This window comes from Gracilinanus agilis, chromosome 2 (assembly GCF_016433145.1).
Source record: "Gracilinanus agilis isolate LMUSP501 chromosome 2, AgileGrace, whole genome shotgun sequence".
Lineage (NCBI taxonomy): Eukaryota > Metazoa > Chordata > Mammalia > Didelphimorphia > Didelphidae > Gracilinanus > Gracilinanus agilis.
In genome coordinates this window covers 292,841,464-292,862,245 of record NC_058131.1, presented here as the reverse complement: position 1 = coordinate 292,862,245, position 20,782 = coordinate 292,841,464, and the positions used below count along the sequence as shown (strand labels likewise).

The following is a 20,782-nucleotide window of genomic DNA, read 5'->3' as shown; positions in this document are numbered from 1 at the left end:
TTTCCTGCAATTATTTCTATTTTCTATTCTTGTTTAGATTAGATTGGGAAGGAATTCGTAAACATTTGGATGAATATGCTGCTATTGCAACAGCCTCAAAAGGAGGTAGAATTGGAATTGAAGAGTTTGCAGAGTATTTGAAACTTCCCGTTTCAGATGTCCTGAGACAGCTTTTTGCACTCTTTGACAGGGTATGTTTAATTTTTTTCTCAATAATATAAATGATTTTTATTTTTAAAATTTATTTTTAAAAAACACATTATTGATACTTTTTTTGTTTTTCACATCACTATCAGCACTTTCTTCCCTGTCCCCACCCTTAAATTCACTCTGATATTGTAGAAAATCAGTTCAGCAAATCAAACCAACATAGCCTCCATGATTGGTACAATGGGCAACAATCTGCATGAAGAGAGAAGTATTTCGCTATCACTTTTCTGGATCCAATATTAAACATTATGTATAATCTGAATTTTGACATTTTTTATGATTATTTTCATGGTACAGGGTTTTCTATATAAACTTCTGAACTAGAGAAACAAAGTGTTGCAGAAACTATTTAGGGCAGTATTAGAAATCATAAGGCTGGGCAAGCAGTATAAAAAATTTAATAGTAACTTAAGTTTTATTAAACTGTAAACTTTTTAGAAAGTTCAGATTAAAGTAGTGAAGTATTCCCGGTATTCTTAAATAATTAAAAAAAGAAATGTCCAAATGTAATTTGAAAAGATTCCCTTTAGTATAAATTAATGATATGGATTTGAGGAAAATGTTTCATAATATTGGCAAGAATGCTTAAATCACTCAAAACCATGATATATGCATATCGATAATATAGGAATCATTTTATGTGCATTTGACTGGGTCAACCTTTATTCTGAAGGTTTATGGAATGCCAAAAATTCTTTTAATGAAAAAGTATGAGGAGAAATCAATTTCTGTTTTCAGTTCTCCTTTTATAACAGACATATTTCAAGTCTAATTAGTGTTACTTAAATTTGATGATTTAAATCCGTAAAATAAGGAGAAAGAAAAGTTGTGAGCATAGTTACTTTTATACCCCAAAGTTAACTGTGATTGCAAAATTACATTGTCAAAAAGCTTCATTTTAAGAAAACATCCTTGAAGATTTTGGGGTTCTTTATCAAGGACAAAGAATTATTTGTAAAATATAGCTTTGTAACAGAAACTAGAAAATGATCATAGTAATTTAAGTAGTTAAAAAGTTTCATTTTTAAAAAATCCAGATAATATAGTAATATGTTTAGGTGATTGCTACATGGATTATGTGATTGTGCTTATTATTTAAACTGCTGCTAAGCAACCTTTCATTCAAATGAAATATTGGAACTGATCCTTTGGGTTCACAGATTTAAAGCTTGAAAGGACCTTAGAGACTCATTTACAGATGAAGAAACTAAGGACATAAGTGGAAGAGTCAGGATTTGAACCTAGATCCTCTGACTCCACATCCACCATTCTTTCTACACTGCTCTAACACTAGGCCGTGCTTGTTTGTGATAAAAAATAAAAGTAATGGAGAATAGTGCAATTTCTTGTCATGTCTCAATTGATTAATATGAATATGGTACAATAAATGCAACAAAATATTATAATACAGTAATACAAAACAATTGAATGTGGAATATGGCAATTTCTCATCATCTCTTTATTAATTTTGATATAGTAGAATAAAAGTCAACAAAATATATGTAAGAAAAAAATTTCAGAGAAAGGTTAGAGAACTATATGTGATTTTTAAAATATATGTTTTAATCATTCTTTCACATTGTTAAGGACCAGGATTTGTATAATACCTCCTATAGCATAGCTCAAGGAACTATCCTCATTTGAACAAACCAAATCCTGTTGAGAAGAAAGAATATTTTATAGTAAAACAGGAAGAACAGGAAAGAGGAAAAGGAATTGAAAATGGATCAGAATGGAAGTCTATATCTGATTTTAAAGATATTTGCCCCAAATAATAATAATCAAAATAGAAAACAAGATCCATAGCATATCTTGTCTTTCAGGTAACTCTCCTGGCTATTAATTATATGCCATGCTATTCTGTTCCTTCTGGTGACTGATAGATCATCAATTCCACTGATACCATGACAAATATAATTATGAGGAGTTCAAATACTTTTGGGTTTTTTATTTGAAGTACTTGTTAATGAATAGCTAACTGAGTATTTTGAAGACTGAAGTCCTTTTGTTCATATGTTAGGTGATGCTTGAGCTATGACAGTACAAAGTTCTGGTCAGCCAGGTTGCTTCCTTATGATCTAGAGAAAGACCTCTAGGGATGAGAATGTTGGTGAGTCGTCATAACCAATTTAGTCATTCATCTTTATGCATGGACTGTTTCGATCTACTACTAATATTTTTTTTAAGCCATGGCTTTTCTCACTTCATGTGTGTATAACTAGATATTGCCTTGAACTAGAACTGAAACAGTGTTTTACTTCTGGTAAGGAGGAAGAACATTTTTTCCCAGGGGCATGAGTAACTAACTCACTTGGGTTGTTTTTAATTGACTTGCATGCTTGTACATGTGAAATTTGCTCAAAGGCTGATTTGCTCAATTAAGAGATATTGACACACCCTGTACACACACCCATCTGCATGATAATTGGTTGGCTTAATCAGTTATGTGATGACTTTGGAGAAGTTTGATGGGATAGAGATAGAAAGGTTTAATAACTGCATTTTTTTTTAGCATAACATGTCAGTTTAGATTGGTGCTTGAAGGAAGGCAGGAAGAGGGAAATCATGAGGCAGCCTTATTTTCTCAACTACTGTAATTTGAATATCCCATTTCTTAATATGTATAAGCCATTCTTAAGAACTTTTATCTTTACTTTCTTACTTTTTAATCTTGGTTTTCATCACCTCTCTATTTTCCTCACATCTAGAAGACTAAAAGATAGATGAGATATGGCAGGGATTGATTTTGGCCAGACAGGACCTTTCTATTCCTTTTTGCTTTACCTCAACTACAAATTACCTGTATGTACTCCTTCAAATAACTATATATTATGTAATATATAATTATTATAATAATATAATATTATATGTGTTTTGACCTGATCTGAGAAGACCTATGTTTATTTACCTAATGTTCATATTTATCCTTCCCATTAGAATATGAACTCCTTAATGACAGGAAGAATTTTTTTATTATGTTTGCTTTTTTACTTTCTTTGTGTCCCTAATTCTTACCACAGTATTTGGTACATAGGTAGGGTCTAATAAATGCTTTTCGACTGACTGAATATGCAAAGGATACTCAAGGTACCTAAAAGGTAGATTTTGAGCAAGTCATATAATTATGCTAAATAAAATTTGAAATCAAAATGTTATGCGAACTGGAGATTTATAATCAAGACTTGTCATAACTATAATTACTTTAGGATAATATCCTGTAGGATGTGTATTTTATCATACTGATCTTTCTTGTATTATTTCATTCTTTCTTCAAAGTTCACAGTGCCCATTTAAGCACTTATACAGATCTAGTTTTGCAAGTTATCGTTCTTTGGTAGATCTTATTTTTTAGATCACATTATTTGATATGAATGTGATTCTCCCTAAGTTCTTCCTATCTTATCAGTTCATGTTTTTTAGTAAGAGTGTTAAAGTAGGAGAGCCAGTGTGGGATCCATATTTCTGAGAGGGGTTCAAGCTGCATCACAGAATTCCATAGTGCCCCCCATAACTCCAACTGCCTTTAGCTGCCCCCTCTCTTAGAGTTCTGGGGGGCACTATGGAATTCTGTGATGCAGCTTGAACCCCTCTCAGAAATATGGAACCCACACCAGTAATGGCAAAATTTCTGATTTGCTCCTTCCTGTTAGAAAAGTATAGTGTTTATTAAGCATTTTATCTACACATAAATCGCATGAGTGATTGGAGTGGGCCAATTCGGAAATGTAGGTGATGGAAAATGAACATTGAAGTCTTTCTAATTTTGGTTTATTCATTCATCTGAAATCTTTATTGTAACATCTAGCAATTTATGCAGAAATAATGAGTCTTAATTCCAGTTTCAGCTTCTATATTTAAGAATTGATTTATTTCATCAAACTATGCTATATATGACATAATGAATGATCTTTCTATAGAATTGCTCCAGAATGATGTAATTATCTAATTGTGTCTCTGAAATCATGTATTTATGAAATTAATTTTTTGTAATCACATGTAAGACTTTATGCTTATGGCTTATCAAATTTAATTTTATGAGTTTTTGGCCAATGCTTTAACTTGTTAAGAAACTTTTTCGATCCTGACTCTATTTTCCAGTGTATTAGCTCTCTCTGTGAGTTTTTTGGTGCTTTAATAATTTGATGAGCATGCCATCCTTGAGTTTATGCAAGTCATTGATAAAAATGTCAAGTGGCATACCATCATGTGGCATCCTTGAGGTACTCTACTAGATTTCTACTGCCACATTAGCACTGAATGATTGAACGACCGCTTTTTGATTCTAGCCATCCAACCATCCAACCAATTTTTAAATCATCTAATATTATCATCATTTGGTCCATATCTCTCCATCTTCTTTACAAGAAAAATATGAGATACTTTTATCAGAAGTTTGCTAAAATCTAGGTAAACTATGACCACAGTAGTCCCTTTGTCTCTTTGTTTAGCGATTCTGCCCTCTCCCCCTCCAAAAAACGTGAAATTAGTGTAGGATGAACAATTTTTACCTAACCTTCTTTATTATTGGGAGATCTATCTTCAATGTTCTGTCTTTGAACATTTTCAGGAATCTAAGGCAAATTAACTGACTCACAGTCAGACTTGGTTCTATTCAGAAAAAAATTAAGATATTAATACTTCTCTTTCCCACAATCTTTTCAATATTACTGATAGTGGCTCAAGCAATTAAATCTGCCAATTCTTTTAATACTCAATTGTTTTAGGAGCTTGAAGGGATCATGTTGTCAAGCAAAGATTATTTTTAAAGGAGTAATATATTTGTAGTAAGAGGCAAAGGAACTGATAAAAAAGTAAATACTACTCTATGCTATACTGCCAGTATTTTATATTTTAGAGTAAATATCTTTCCCATTGGGGCCAATTTATATCCCAGATATGCCAGCCCTTTAAACCTTGGTTTTTAGGGAGTAACAAAGCTTTTTCAGGCCTCTTACACAAGTAGCTATTGATGGGCTCATGAGCCAAAAAAAAGGGTAAGAGTGGAGCCTTCAGGTTAATACATGAATTTTTAGATGACAAAAATCAACTGGATTTATGTGAGATTCATCTCATATCTCATAATTTTTGACCCATAAAAGTGATTATGAAGAGCTTTGGACTACCAAGAAGAGCTGCTAGGACCTCTGTGGCCTACTTATATGTCTACTTTTCTTCTTTAGACCTTTGACACACCTGTCCCACATGTCTTTCAGGCCTTACTGCCTCTGCCTCAGTGGGTCTTGCAGCCTAGCAGTCCTGGAAGCAGCTGCTTAGGTGGCCTTAATGGTATCTCAGCTGTGGTTTTTCTGAAAAGATCATGTACCTCAACCTTATGTCTCTGGCAGCTTGTCAGGATCATGGCACCTAGTCCTCTGTGAAGTGCCCCAAGGAAAGTCTGAACCAATGGACCTTGTCTTCCTCTCTCCCTCTTTTTTGCCATAAAATAAAGTCTTTCTGCTATATCTGAATACCTGCAGCATTTACATTGATCTGTATATTATAGAACTCAACCCTTTGAGTGCATGCTATATTGAATGGTTTGGTTTTTGTCCCTTGTGTTGGGTTTTCCTCCCTGAATAGACTCAAGGCTCTGTGATTTTAAGGATCTTAATCTCTTCAGAAAACCCTAGATCCTACAACTTACTTGGTCTGAGATTGCTGAGAGTAAGAAGAACACAGAGATTTGGACATCAACTTCTCAATCCAAGAAGTCTTTCACTTTTCTAGTTTTCTCCCCAGAGGACCAGACTGAATGTTGCATATAGAAGAAGCTTCTTTGACTTTTTGTCAATAATGCCTCAGAAATTTTGAGGGTTTTTTTTGGCCACCATCAGTAGTAGTTGATAGACTCTATAAAAGATTTCCCTCTCTACTTATCCAGTCTTTCTCCAGGAGGAAGCAGGGAGAAGGCCAAGGCTTTCATGGATTTTACTGGACCTAGAAACTTCTTAACTCAATCTGCTTGAAAATCTCTACTTTTTGCTAAAAGAATGCCTGCCCTTTGATCCAGCCATACCATTGGTGGGTTTGTATCCCAAAGAGATCATAGGGAAAAAGACATGTACAAAAATATTTATAGCTGCGCTCTTTGTGATGGCAAAAAACTGGAAAACAAAGGGGTGCCCATCAATTGGAGAATGGCTGAACAAATTGTGGTATATGCTGGTGATGGAATACTATTGTGCTCAAAGGAATAATAAATGGGAGGAATTCCATGTGAACTGGAAAGACCTCCAAGAATTGATGCAGAGTGAAAAGAACAGAACCAGGAGAACTTTATACACAGAGACTGATACACTGTCGTAAAATTGAATGTAATAGACTTCTGTACTAGCAGCAATGCAATGACCCAGGACAACTCTGAGGGATTTATGGAAAAGAATGCTACCCACATTGAGAGGAAGAACTACAGGAGTAGAAACAGAAGAAAAACAACTGCTTGAACACATGAGTTGATGAGGACACGATTTGGGATGTAGACTCTTAATGACCACCCTAGTACAATTATCAATAATATGGAAATAGGTCTTGATCGATGTCACAGGAAGAAACCAGTGGAAATGTGCGTTGGCTACTGGGGCATGGGGGCGTAGAGGGAGAGAGAGCAAGAACATGAATCATGGAACCATGGGAAATTTTTTTTCTAAAAAATAAAAAAAAGAAAGAAAATCTCTACTTTTCCTTGATTGAGACCAAAGGAGGATGGATACTCATGGTGGCCAGGCATTGTATGAAAGTCCCTGGATCCTTCTGCCCTTCCCAGCCTTTTTCTGGGAACAAATAGTATGAGAAAGCTGAGCCCTCATGGTATTGAAGGCCTGGAAGAAACTTCTGTGGGAAAATACCTGCTCTCTTCTATCTTCCCACACCTTTCAACCCAATAATATAATGGATTCCATCATTTCAAAAGGATTATAGAGATTCTTTGTCACTTGGACAAGATTGGCCACCTTTTCCTTTCAGATTTGGATATTCTATGAGGTGGCAATTCAGTAAGAATACCAACTAATAAAACAATGGGGGAAAAGAGATTTTAATCAAATTCCTACTAATTAACCAGTGTAAAAAAAAAGGAGCTATAGACACTATAGTGGTGAGAAAAAGTATTTGTACTCCTACTGTCTTACCAAAACTAATTACCAGTCCTTCCTATACCTTGCCAAAAATTAATAAGTAAATAAATAAAGCCTAGTTCAATGGAGCTACGCTATTTTCAATTTTTAAAAAAAGTGACTATGATTCTGCATTGGAAACAAGTGGAATTATTATCTTTTATAACCACAAGGAAAAATCCCTCTTTTATTGGCATCGGTCATGCTCCTTTCGGAGAATTATAGCCAGTCTAGATCTCAATGTTAAGTTTTATGTGGAGAATTGGAGTACAAAAAAATCCAACCCACAAAGACGATGAAGGTGATAATTTAGGATCTTAAGGTAAATGAAGTTGAGATTAATTAGTCTGGAGATGAAAAGGTATAAAGAACAACTTATTAATCACCTTCAGATCTCTAAAAGGTTTATAAGAAAGTAATGATTATGGAGGCCAAATGAGAAGAAATTTGCCTAAATTGCAATAAGAAATACTTCAGATAGACAAAAGGAAGAACATCTTGAAACTCATTGATAATCAGGCTTTTTAGGAGTACTCATGTAATATCCCTTCTTAGAAAAATTTAAAAATAAGACTCTGAATTGTTATAAATCTAAAGCCAGGAATCTTTTGTAAAATGAAAGTAATTTTTTTCTGGTATCTAAAGAAGACATTTTAGTTTTAATGTCCCAAAGTCTATAATTATATACAAGAGAAATAAAACCAAACATTCAATGGAACAGTAGCACTGAGTGTGAGATATGTAGATAAGAAATTAATCAGATGCACTAAATCCAGTGATTGTTTCTGAAACATCATTCTTTCACTGCCTAGGAAGAACATATGGAGGTAGGGACATTGTGAAATTTCCCTAAAAATGAGAAAGAATGGGCCAGTTTTGATTAGGAAACAGAGTTCAGGAGAGTTAGATTCATCAGGGTTAATAAACTTTTAATTCTACTGTCTTAATCTTGCTACATCATACTATAGAAACTTAGAGAAGTCAGCTGGTCCAGCACCAAAATTCCACATGGGAATACAGGCACTTTTGGGTAGGCAGAAGCTATAGAGTCACTCAAATATATGTCTTTTCAAATTTTATCCTAGTTCTTCTGTTTGGAATAATAGGTCAATTTGGGTTTTCCTCAGGGTCAGGAGACATTCCTAAAGTAGAACAGGCATTTTTTTTTTCATGATGGCAGATACTTAGGCAGATTGTCTTGCAGCTAAAATCATTTCCCCCACCCATTTTCCTTTGAAAAGAACAAAAAGTGCAAGATAGCCCCAAGCCTCAAAATAGAAGCTCAGCTGGCTCTGGTTCATCCATGAAACAAGGAGATCAATTAAGAGACTTTTCTAATCTCTAGGATTCTAAAGCTCTATAGTTTAGTTAAATTATTCCTTAGAAAAAAATCCCATGACTTCTGAACTAACCCATTTCCCTTGTCTCACACTTCTTCCTAGCAGGAATATTCAAGTTATCCTGAGGGTGTTATAGGGAGAATTATCCACCATATAAAAGTGCACTTATTACTGCCCAGTTGCATATTACTCTTGTTAGTGTAATAAAAAACTAACGGAGCTTTCAGAATAATGACTTCGCCAAAGTGGTATACAAGTTGTTTATTAGAAGTCTTGTAAAGTGGGGGGTGCTAGGACCTCTTGGAATTCAGGCAGCTTGAGCCCAAGGGCTGGATGAGACATGCATGGGTGTGGTGGAGTCTAAGCAAGTACAGATAAACTAGTTTTTCCACATACACTGCTCAGACTCCATTACAGCTTTTGCCTCCTCTCAAAAACTTCTGCAACTTTCTTCTTACTCTGCCAGAATGTTTCTTGCAAAGGCACTCCTGGAAGGGGCAGATAAAGGTCTTGGAGGAGCACTCGGTGGCATCCTTGGTGGAGGAGGGCAAAAAGGAAGGGGAAATCTTGGAGACCTTGTTGGAGGAATTGTAAACCTCATCAGCGAGGCTGCAGCAGCTAAGTATACACCGGAACCACCACCACCTTACCAGCATTTTACAAATGTTGAAGCCAATGAAAGCGATGAAGTTAGGCAGTTTCGTCGCGTCTTTTATCGTCTGGCTGGAGATGACATGGAAGTGGGTCCTGCTGACCTGATGAACATTCTCAACAAAATTATTTCCAAGCACAGAGAATTGAATACAGATGGTTTTAGCCTTGACACTTGCCGGAGCATTGTAGCTGTCATGGATAGCGATACAACAGGAAAACTAGGATTTGAGGAATTTAAGTATCTGTGGAACAATATCAAGAAATGGCAATGTGTTTACAAGCAGTATAACACTGACCATTCCACTTCCCTTCCGGGAGCGCAGCTGAAGCCAGCTATTCAGGCAGCAGGCTTCCAGCTGCATGAGCAACTTTACCAAATGATTATTCGCAGATATACTGAAGAAGATGGAAGTATGGATTTTACTAGCTTTATTAGCTGCCTGGTACGTTTAGATGCTATGTTTCGTGCCTTCAAGTCACTAGATGGAGATCAAGATGGCCAAGTTCAAGTAAATATTCAGGAATGGCTGGAACTTACTATGTATTCCTGAAATAAATGCTGAGAAGACACAGTCCTGCCTTCAAAATAGGACTGCTCTAAGCCTAGGTTTATCTATCGGTGATGGATTCTTATAGATGCTGTTTGTCCTCTATGCAGATTCTGAAATCCTATACAGATCCTTATTGCTTCATTAAAGCAGAAATTAATGCAAAATATATTAATTTGTATACCGTGTAATAAATGATTTATGTCTTTGAAATTGCATGTTTATCATTTTGTAGGTGAAAGAACAGATATAAAAATCTTGAAGGGAATAGATTTTTTTAAATCTGTAATGATTTCCTGTTCTTAAGTGGGAATTATTTGGTAAATGAATTCTTAGCAGTAGAACATTTTTACTAAGACTGTAATAAAAAAGCATCTGGAATAAATCAACAAAATAGCCAGTGTTCCTTTCCTCTTTTCCCCTTTTCCTTTAGCTTTAAAAAAGAAAATATGAATTATAATTTTTTTTCTCCTTGATTTAATGTCTTATGGTTCTACTATATTCTAATGCCCCTCAAAAGAAACACAAAACTCTCTAAAGAAATGTCTTAAGTGTTCTGGGGAGCCAGCATCTTGAATTTTACACTAAGAGCCTCATCAATATAAGGTAAGCTGTCATATCTGAAGATGTATTCCATTTTAGAAGAGGTTTTCTTTGCCTGCAGGTCTCATATTCTTAACTTTTGGTCTCAAGCAGAGCAAATGTGAAGGAATAGTGAGGTTTATTTATTTATTTTTTTGCACTGTCTGTTTTTTAAGGAGTCAGGAAGAAAGAGGACTAAAAGGGTGTATCTGTGGTTCAGAATGTCCTTGGCTGCCTTAATGAATCAAAAGGATCATTCTTACAAGCACTTCATGCAAAATCAGGCTTACCCAGTTGATGTTAGCCAGCTCCTGTCAAGTCTTGCCTTGCCTTGGAGCAAGGAAAATTCTTTTGCTCTTCTTTACAAACTGAAGGCAAAATTGTAAGTTGAATGGAATGAAATGTAAAGCATTGTTAGAAATAAATGTGAGGCATTCATGTAAAACCCTCTTGTGACGATGCCCTATGTATTATAGCTGAAGCTGAGACTAGGCTCTAAGTTGCTGAGCACTTTACAATTATTGGTCTCATTTGATTCTTACAATAAGTCTAGGAGTTTAGTGCTATTATTATTCCCATTTTATAGTTGAAAAAACAGAGGCAGTCAGGTTAATTGACTCTCCCAAGGTCACAAGACTACTAAGTATCTGAGGCCAAATTTGAGAACTTTCTGCTTTTAAATGTGCAATTTTCCACTGTGCTATCCCATCAGCTTTAATTTGACTATACACTTTGTTTTTAAGACTCCACATTCTTTGATCACATTTCTAGAAGTAAAAGAGATCTTGGAGGACATCAAGTCTAAGATATTTATTTTACAGGTGAGGAAAATAGAGGCATGGAGTGGTTAAGTACTTTGCAAACCCAGTCCTAAGCTAAAACTAGGTTAGATATCTTATAAAACTGCTTTTTAGCTTGTGTTTAAGAATTTATCACTTTCCTTCACTTGTATTTGATGGATAGACAATCCTTCGCCTATAAAGATAATGCCAATTTAAATAGTGGAGGTAGAAATAACTCTCTTCCCTCTTTAATTCTCAATCAGAAAAAAACAACTGATGGTGATGATGTTACTACTGATAATGGCATATTTATTTATTTAGTATGTCACAGACTTTCATTGGTTATTAGAAATTAATTCTGAAATTGAAAAAATTGACACGACCTCTGGTCTTTACCATTATTAAAAGTATTAATTATATACATGTATATAGCTCTGATCTTGAAAACATACAACTTCTTCCCTCAAGAATCTTATAAATTAAACTTCATTTGGTGAGTCACCTTAATGAAAAATAAACAGTGCAAGAAAGTGAGTCTTATTAATTTACAGCCACACCTTGTCCATTAGACCTGAGAAGAATTATTATTCTCACATAACTGGTTTTGAATCCTGATTCTTCTCCTTGCTGTTTTTTGAGTGTTTAGGCAAGACCTTTTGAACCCCAGTTTCCTCATTTATAAAGAGAGAAAACAGTGTGGTGCAGTGGGAAGAGCCTTCAAATTTCATCTCTAATATTTAAGTTCTTGTGACTTTGGGAAAATAACTTAGGTCTCAATTTCCTCATCTGTAAAATGAGAAGACTAGATGAGATGGCCAATGAGATCCCTTCCAGTATTAGGTCTTTGAGAGTTATACTTTAGCTCCACATAAAGAAAAAATTAATAATAATTAGAGCTGTCTGATACTGTGTAATAGGTTTTGTTAGGAATCATCAAGTTCTCCATCACTTAAAATCTTCAAGTTAAGGCTAGTTTATCATTTGTAGGAGAGCTTCTCATTCAATTATTGCTTAGAGTAGATGACCTGTAAGGTCTCTTCTTACTCTGAGATTATAGGATTTTAAAGCAATTAAAAAGTAACAAGGTTTTCAAAAAATCCCTTGAGTTTTCACTATATTACAGATGTGATCTGACATTTCAAGGGCACTTGGTGGTTGTGGAAATGATACAAGGAAGTGTCATTTCATTTTTAATCACCATCTCCCAAAAAATTAGGACAAATACCTTATCCAAGGCCACTGAAAGTATTTCTCTAGTTCCTTAGATGAATGTAACACCTATTTTATCATTCTACTCCAGAATGATAAGGATGAAAACTGATAAAATTCAGGAAACAATACATGGGCTAATTTGTTTCTTCTAGCCCAATGGAATGTGATACTCCATTCTTGAAAGAACTTAGTTTTTCAAACCACGATTCAGTCCCAAAAGTTCAAGAAAAAAAATATGTACTTCCAAAATATCTCAATGTTTAAAAAGATTGCAATGTTTAGTATTTTGTAGATGGAATATTCCTGAAATTTAACTTTTTTATTTTTTAAAAACAGTGTTTACTGATGTGAAGATGCTATCTCAAAATGTGAAATGCTCACCAGTTTTAATCAATAATCATTAATTAAGTTTCTACTTTGTTGGGCACTGTGTTAAGTGCTGAAAATACAAATAGAAGTATAAAGAAAGACAGTTCCTGTTAAGCGGACAATGAAGATAACCAATTGGGGATGGTATGGGTACAGCCTGGAGAGGAATGAGACATGGCTGGCCTGAGTACCTTCCTTAAGTGGAGATTCTGGGAGGTGCTTTATAATCAGAGGAAGAGTGTGTGTAGGGGTGAGAGGTATTTGCAATTTGTGAATTCTGGGGTTCGAGTGATCTTAGAGGATGATTCTGGACTTGTTTGAGTGCATTATGCTGATTTGGAGATTTAGGCAATTTTTTCAGAAAACACATTTATTTCCTAGGTGTGATGATGTTTTTATTCACATAAGTCTATAAGATTACTATTTAAGCTATTGCTTACTTTTAATACTTTGAGGACCCAATGTGTTCTGCTTTCACTGTAGGAGACAGCTACACTTAGAGGTTAGATATTACAAAACCATCAAAGGAGATCAAGAAAAAGTGATTGGATAGCTAGGAAACCTGGAAAAGGACATTTTTACAAAAGCCACAAAAGAGGAATGCGTTCAGAAGGGAAGGATTAATTATCAATGTGAATGCTATCAAAAAGTTAAGATGGTTCAGAATTGGGAAACCATCTTTAACTTGGTGATTGAGAACTCAACTCTTAAGCTTTCAGTTTCAGTTGACTGGAGGGTTGTCAGCCAGATTGAAAGAGGTAAAGAGTGAGTGGGAAATAAAGTGAAGGCAACAAGAATTAAATACCCTTTTTAGAAGTTTAATCTTGAATAGAAAGAGGGACTAAAGAATTATAGTTTCATAGGGTGAGAGGGTCAAGAGAAAAATTTGGGGAATGGAGAGAACTGTGCATTTGTGAATGATGACAAGGTGTTGAATACAGATTCTTTTATAAATTCTTCTGGACTAATAATACATAAAACAGTGTAACAACATAAAACAAGAAACCAAGACTGAACCAATCAATATAGTGGTTTATGAACCCCAAATTTCTACCAATTGTTTAAAATAAATAAATAAACCTGGGAAGCCATATTAAAATTTTCCCTTTAATAGCATCTTCCAGGGTAGGGCCAAAATTCCATTTGTTTCAGATAACTGATCTAGGACCTCCTACTCTACCTTTCTGTGGCATCATTTTGTCTAAGAAACTGTGAGGGGGGTGAAGGGAAGGTAGGTAGAAGGAAGGTTTGATGGGAGAAAGGAGAGAAGAAGGTAAAGGAAGGAAAAGGTAGGTAGTATCCCCATCCCCAGCAGGGGGAAATTAGCCAGAGCTCTTCAGGTGCTCTAATAAAAGATCAGAGAACAACTTTAGGGTTTAGAATAGCTAGGTTTTATTTTAATTAGAAAGGGGAAGGTCTAGGGAAAACTAGGAGGTAGATAAAAAGGGGAAAAGGTGCTGAGAGAGCTCAGGATCTGAGAGCCTCTGGGCTCCAGAGCAGACCCTTCAGGGTAGAGAGAGTTAGTGACAGCTCAGGGTAGAGAGAGCTCCAGGATAGAGAGTGCTCCAGGGTAGAGAGAGTCAGCCAGCCTCCAGGGTAGAGAGAGAGAAAAGGTGCCAAACTTTCTCTTTTATACTTTCTCTGGTGTCAGGGGAAGTTGTAGCAGAGAGAGTCCTGGGAATTGTAGTCACCCAGGGCTTATGATAATTCCAAATGACACAAGACATTCCTGTACAAATGTTATATGCAAATGAGAAATTTCAGGAAATATTTAAGAAACCTGAATATAAATCCTAGGTCTTTGACTAGTGTACTTTTTCACATTTCCACACTTGAAAGTAAGAGTGATGACTGATCTATGCTCTTTCCGAGATTTTGTGAGTTTATATGATTAAGGTAATACATTTCGAATATCTGAGAATAAAGGCACAATGTAAAATTAAAGTGACACTTTCAGATTGTTAGATGTTCTCTTTTAAAGCTAAGTTGTAATGAATATAAAACATCAGTGGTACCGAGTCCATTATTCAAGAGATCTTCAAGACATCACAATGAGGTTTTACTAAGAAGGTGGGTTGCAGGTGAGAGAGATCCATATTCTGAGCAAATATTCAGCCTTGGTCAGCCTTTTCACTGCTAGGAACAATTGGACAGTCTCATCATAAGACTGGTGATTAGGCTGGACCAGAGGAGTCTTGGAGAATTGAGTATTAGTCCTATTTCTTCACTATGTAACTGAGGAAATGATTACACCTCTATTCTTTAATTTCTATAGTGGAAATTAACCATAAAAATACTGACCTCTTCTCTTTTTTCTTGGGAGCTGGGTAGCTCAGTGGAGTGAGAGTCAGGCCTAGAGACAGGAGGTCCTAGGTTCAAACTCGGCCTCAGCCACTTCCCAGCTGTGTGACCCTGGGCAAGTCACTTGACCCCCATTGCCCACCCTTACCAATCTTCCACCTATGAGACAATACACCGAAGTATAAGGGTTTTAAAAAAAAACGATAGGTAATAATAGAAGCTTTTAGGCTATTTAAAGAAGAGTTTATGAGTTAGACTGTTTGGGAGAGTAAAAAAAGTATTATTTATGAGAGAAATAAAATTTTCCTCAGAACTGAAGACCTAGCATTTCACTGAAGAAAAGCTTTCTTTGGTAGTTTATTAAGCAACTTAGTAGCTTCATTGATTCTAGTTCATGGTTTATCTAGGAATTCATCTGAGGGTTTGCTGCCAAGATGATTCTCACAACACCTGCAATTTATAACTGTAAGCTTCAAAATTAATGTCCAATATCTCCAAAGTATTATATTTAACAAGATTTATTAATAATAACTAACGTAAAAAAGCTGTAGTAAAAAGCCTCCTTTCCTAGTCGTGCATGTGGAAAAAGAAAGAATGAGGGAGGAGTTACAGAACTATATAAACAATAATATAAAGACGCATGTAAACGAAAAGGGAAAAGGAATTTGAGGATGAGGAAAGAATTCTAGGAGATGGAGTCCAAGGGTTCAAGAATTTCTAACTATACATCTTCTCTTAAATTTGATTCACTTGAAAGTCAAGACATCACCCCATGACAGACAACAATAGATGTAGCTAGAAAAGGTCTTGGAAATGGTACCAGTGGCCCAACTTCTCTTTCTCCTCCCCTTCTTCACATATGAGGGCTCTGAGTTGATTATGCATTGAATCGTTGTTATTGCTAACCATCATTGTAAGGCCAGCATTTATGATGACAGAATTGGGACAGAATCTCTAAAGATATATATCTGAGAATTCCACTTTGGGTAAGTCTGTTATTTTGGAACTTCTACTGATTGCTATATACATATTTTTAAACTTATGGACATTAATTAACACCTCATCTGTTAAATGAGAGGATTGTCTGGCTTTTGAGTTCCCATTTAGCTCTCAATCTATGATCATATGACCATTTGGCATAAACTTGATGCTAGAAAAATCTTATAGGTGATTGTTTTTTAATACATATACCCAACATCTATGAAGCAATTCAGTACCAGCTTTCTTTTATTTATTTATTTCTACATTTCTTTCATTAGGAATTTATGGGTTATAAGTCTATAGTTACATCACAATGTAAACTTTTCTTCCAAAAAAAAAACAAAACAAAAAAAACACAGTGCAGGAAGTTGTTGAGCATGTGCAGCACAATTGAATCATATTGTCACTCAATATTTTCTCGTTAACAGTGATTTGACTGTTGGACCTCATAATTGAATTCTCTTCATCCCTTCACAGAATCATGATGGCAGCATAGACTTCAGGGAATATGTGATCGGTCTGGCCGTCCTATGTAATCCTGCCAATACAGAAGAACTCATCCAGGTGGCATTTAAGGTACTGTCAGCCCCATTGAAAGAATCTTGTTTAGCCTCACAAATGAGTGTTGACTCTAAATGTATTACTTGAAAATCCGTGAATCTCTTAGAGGAATTTATAGATCTACTCTGACATGTACATGGAAATAATATGGTTAAATCAATTGACACTGACAGTGAAGAAAATGCAGGTGTCAGTTTTGTCATAAAGACCTTTGAAAGCAAATTTATAACAATGTCACAGTTAAGGAGCGAGTGATTTAACAAATTAAGTTAGAATATTTCCCCTTTTAGCTTTTTCATTTTGAAGCCTTTAAATGTGATTTACAAATAAGCAATGTTTGCCATTAACTTGTTCAGGCCCAGAATTTCCCTGATTTTCTATTCTACTTGGTTGAGACTATATTTGTATAATCTTCTGGTTTATGGACAGAAGAGTCTGGATTTTGTTAATTTTTTTCTTCTAGTATTAATGGATTCATTCTGAGCCATCTCTCTCATTCTATATGAAGAATATTTATTATGATATTTTTCCATTGGGACATTTTTATTGTGTTGGTGTTCTCATTTGGTATCACTATAAATTTTTCATCTAGCTTGCCTATTTTCCAAGAATTTAGTAGTATATCCTTTACTCTTTCATTTGTAATTGTATGAACTCAGTGGGGAATAGAAGATATAATATATGTAATAGCTAAATAGTTATAATGGGTAAGGGGTTTCCATTAGAATTAGATACGAAACTTGTGATTTATCTTCCATAAAAATATAAGCATTAATATAGGAAGAAGAATTATGCTAAAAGATTATTTCCTGGTTCTTTGCAAAAAATGCTATACTGAATGAGTTTTTGAATGGGCTGCCCCCTTTGAGTTTTAGGCTCATGTAGTTGAATCTCAGTACACGCAAACTTCATCCTTCATTGTCCACCATGTCTCTCTTTGTAACAACAGCAACACTCAATAGCTAACATTTATATAGCACTTTAAAATCTTCAACAAGTTTATGAGAAATGTTATTATCATCCTCATTTTGCATGTGAAAAAACTGAGGCTGAGGTAAGTAGGCTAACTGATTGTTTAGGGTCAAATAGTTAATATTGCCTGGGGCAGTACTCAAACCCAGGTTTCCTAATTATAAGTCCCATATTCCACCACTATTTCACATTTTTTCCCTCGGATTGAACTGTTATCATTAAGTCCAGCATCTTCTATGGGCCCTCTTCTGCTCACACCTCCTTTCAAGCTTCCTGCCATAGTGCCAGGAACTCTGCTAACTACAAATAAAAGACAAAACCAGTTCCTTCTATCAAGGAACTTATTCTCTAACTGGGGACACAACATGTAAATAATTAGGCACACAGAAAATATAGAGTAGAGTGAATCTGACAGGGGAAGGGATTAGCAAGTAGGCATAGTGGAGTGGTCAGGGAATGTTCTCTTTCATAAGATGGAACTTAATCTGTGTTATAATCCATCAATCTACACACACACACACACACACACACACACATACACACACACACACACACACACATATATATATATATATATATAAGATTTAATAATAAACAAAAAGAGGAGGACAAGAAAAGGAAAAGGTTTTTTTTCAGTAAAGTGAGCAAAGCAAAGAGCCAAAAACTCACACCTGCAGCACTTTACCAAAGCAAAGCACAAGCTCCCAAAAAAGAGCCCTGCAGCATGGGTCTCAGCCAAATTTATCTCCCAAGCCTCCTGTACATCAAATGAGGATGTAACTTAAAAGGATGCTGGAAATGTAGCTCAGGTGTGGCAAAATTTTCACCTGCACAATAGAAAAAGCTTTAAAGATCATACAGAGGAATATGTATTTTCTCCTAGAGCTTAGGAGACATTGGAGTTTACAAAGTAGGGAAGTGACATGTCAGAACTTCAGAAGAATCACTTTAGCAGCTTAGCAAAGGATGGATTAGAGTAGGGAGAAACTTGAGGTTGGAAAACCAGCTTAAAGGTTCTTATAGTTGTCCAAGTAAGAGGTGATGAAGGCCTGAACTAAAGAGATGGCTGAGATGGAGTTCAGAAAGGCATGTTCAGTGATAAGGCAATGGGGCAAAGAATTAAGTAGGATAGCACAGGACAGAAATTGTCTAATTCTGAGTCCTTCATATTACCATCATGTTGTCAATTTTCCACAAATGTTTAATTATAACATGTAGAAAAAAACATTTCCTATTGTTTAACCACTAACTTTTCAAAATTCTTAATCACGAAATATATAACTCTGTCTTCTCCACATAACATGATTTTTAGGTTAACTTGGGGATTTTGAATCAGTAGATCTTAATTAAAATGCTTACTGTATTAAGTTATATGACCTTGAACAAATCACTTTTTTAAAAATTTAAATATTTATTAATATTCATTTTTAATATGGTTACATGATTCATGCTCCTACTTTCCCCTTCACCCCCCACAATCCACCCAGCCATGGCCGACGCACATTTCCACTGGTTTTGTCCTGTGTCCTTGATCAAGACCTATTTCCAAATTGTTGATACTTGCATTGGTGTGGTAGTTTCGAGTCTACATCCCCAATCATGTCCACCCCGACCCATGTGCTCAAGCAGTTGTTTTTCTTATGTTTCCTCTCCTGCAGTCCTTCCTCTGAGTGTGGGTAGCGTTCTTTACCATAAATCCCTCAGAATTGTCCCGGGTCATTGCATTACTGCTGGTACAGAAGTCCATTGCATTCTATTTTACCGTAGTATATCAGTCTCTGTGTACAGTGTTCTTCTGGCTCTGCTCCTTTCACTCTGCATCAGTTCCTGGAGGTCTTTCCAGTTTACCTGGAATTCCTCTAGTTTATTATTCCTTTTAGCAAAATAGTATTCCATCACCAGCATATACCATAATTTGTTCAACCATTCCCCAAATGAAGGGCATACCTTCCTTTTCCAGTTTTTTGCCACCACAAAAAGCGCAGCTATAAATATTTTCGTACAAGTCTGTTTTTCGTTGATCTCTTTGGGGTACAAACCCAACAATGGTATGGCTGGATCAAAGGGCAGGCATTTTTTATAGCCCTTTGAGCATGATTCCAAATTGCCAGCCAGAATGGTTGGATCAGTTCACAACTCCACCAGCAATGCATTAATGTCCCAATTTTGCCACATCCCCTCCAACATTCATTACTCTCCCCTTCTTTTATTTTAGCCAATCTGCTAGGTGTGAGGTGATACCTCAGAGTTGTTTTGATTTGCATTTCTCTAATTATTAGAGATTTGGAACACTTTCTCATGTGCTTATTGATACTTTTGAGTTCTTTACCTAAAAAGTGCCTATTCATGTCTCTTGCCCATTTATCAATTGGGGAATGGCTTGATTTTTTATACAATTGATTTAACTCGTTGTATATTTTAGTAATTAGACCCCTGTCAGAGTTTTTCATTATAAAGATTTTTTTTCCCAATTTGTTGTTTCCCTTCTGATTTTGACTACATTGTTTTTGTTTGTACAAAAGCTTTTTAGTTTAATATCATCAAAACCATTAAATTTACATTTTGTAATTTTCTCTAACTTTTGCTTGGTTTTAAAGTCTTTCCTTTCCCAGAGACCTGAGAAGTATACTATTCTGTGTTCACTTAACTTATTTATAGTTTCCCTCTTTATATTCAAGTCATTCACCCATTCTGAATTTATCTTGGTGTAGGGTGTGAGATGTTGATCTAAACCTAATCTCTCCCATACTGTTTTCCAAATTTCCCAGGAGTTTTTGTCAAATAGTGGATTCATGTCCCAAAAGTTTGGCTCTTTGGGTTTATCATACACTGTCTTGCTGATGTCATTTACCCCAAGTCTATTCCACTGATCCTCCTCTCTGTCTCTTAGCCAGTATCATATTGTTTTAATGACTGCTGCTTTATAGTATAGTTTAATATCTGGTACTGCTAGGCCCCCTTCCTTCATATTTTTTTTCATTATTTCCCTTGATATTCTTGATCTTTTGTTATTCCAAATGAAATTTGTTATAGTTTTTCCTAATTCAGTAAAGAAGTTTTTTGGTAGTTTGATAGGTATGGTGCTAAATAGGTAAATTAATTTGGGTAGAATTGTCATTTTTATTATGTTAGCTCATCCTACCCATGAGCAATCAATG

At 35.4% G+C, this 20,782-nt stretch overlaps 2 protein-coding genes across 2 annotated transcripts in view; both read left to right on the top strand.

The window, feature by feature from the left end:
* Window positions 1-20,782, top strand: part of LPCAT2 (lysophosphatidylcholine acyltransferase 2) — a 78,375-nt gene that overhangs the window by 44,362 nt on the left and 13,231 nt on the right. The window contains exons 11-12 of the mRNA XM_044659721.1: window positions 38-191; window positions 16,569-16,667. Coding sequence (XP_044515656.1) covers window positions 38-191; window positions 16,569-16,667 — 253 coding nt within the window. The remainder of the gene's footprint in view (window positions 1-37; window positions 192-16,568; window positions 16,668-20,782) is intronic.
* On the top strand, window positions 9,084-10,033 carry CAPNS2 (calpain small subunit 2). The gene has a single exon (XM_044661410.1). It carries the CDS (start codon window positions 9,130-9,132, stop codon window positions 9,865-9,867), a length of 738 nt encoding a protein of 245 aa, XP_044517345.1. The 5' UTR covers window positions 9,084-9,129; the 3' UTR covers window positions 9,868-10,033.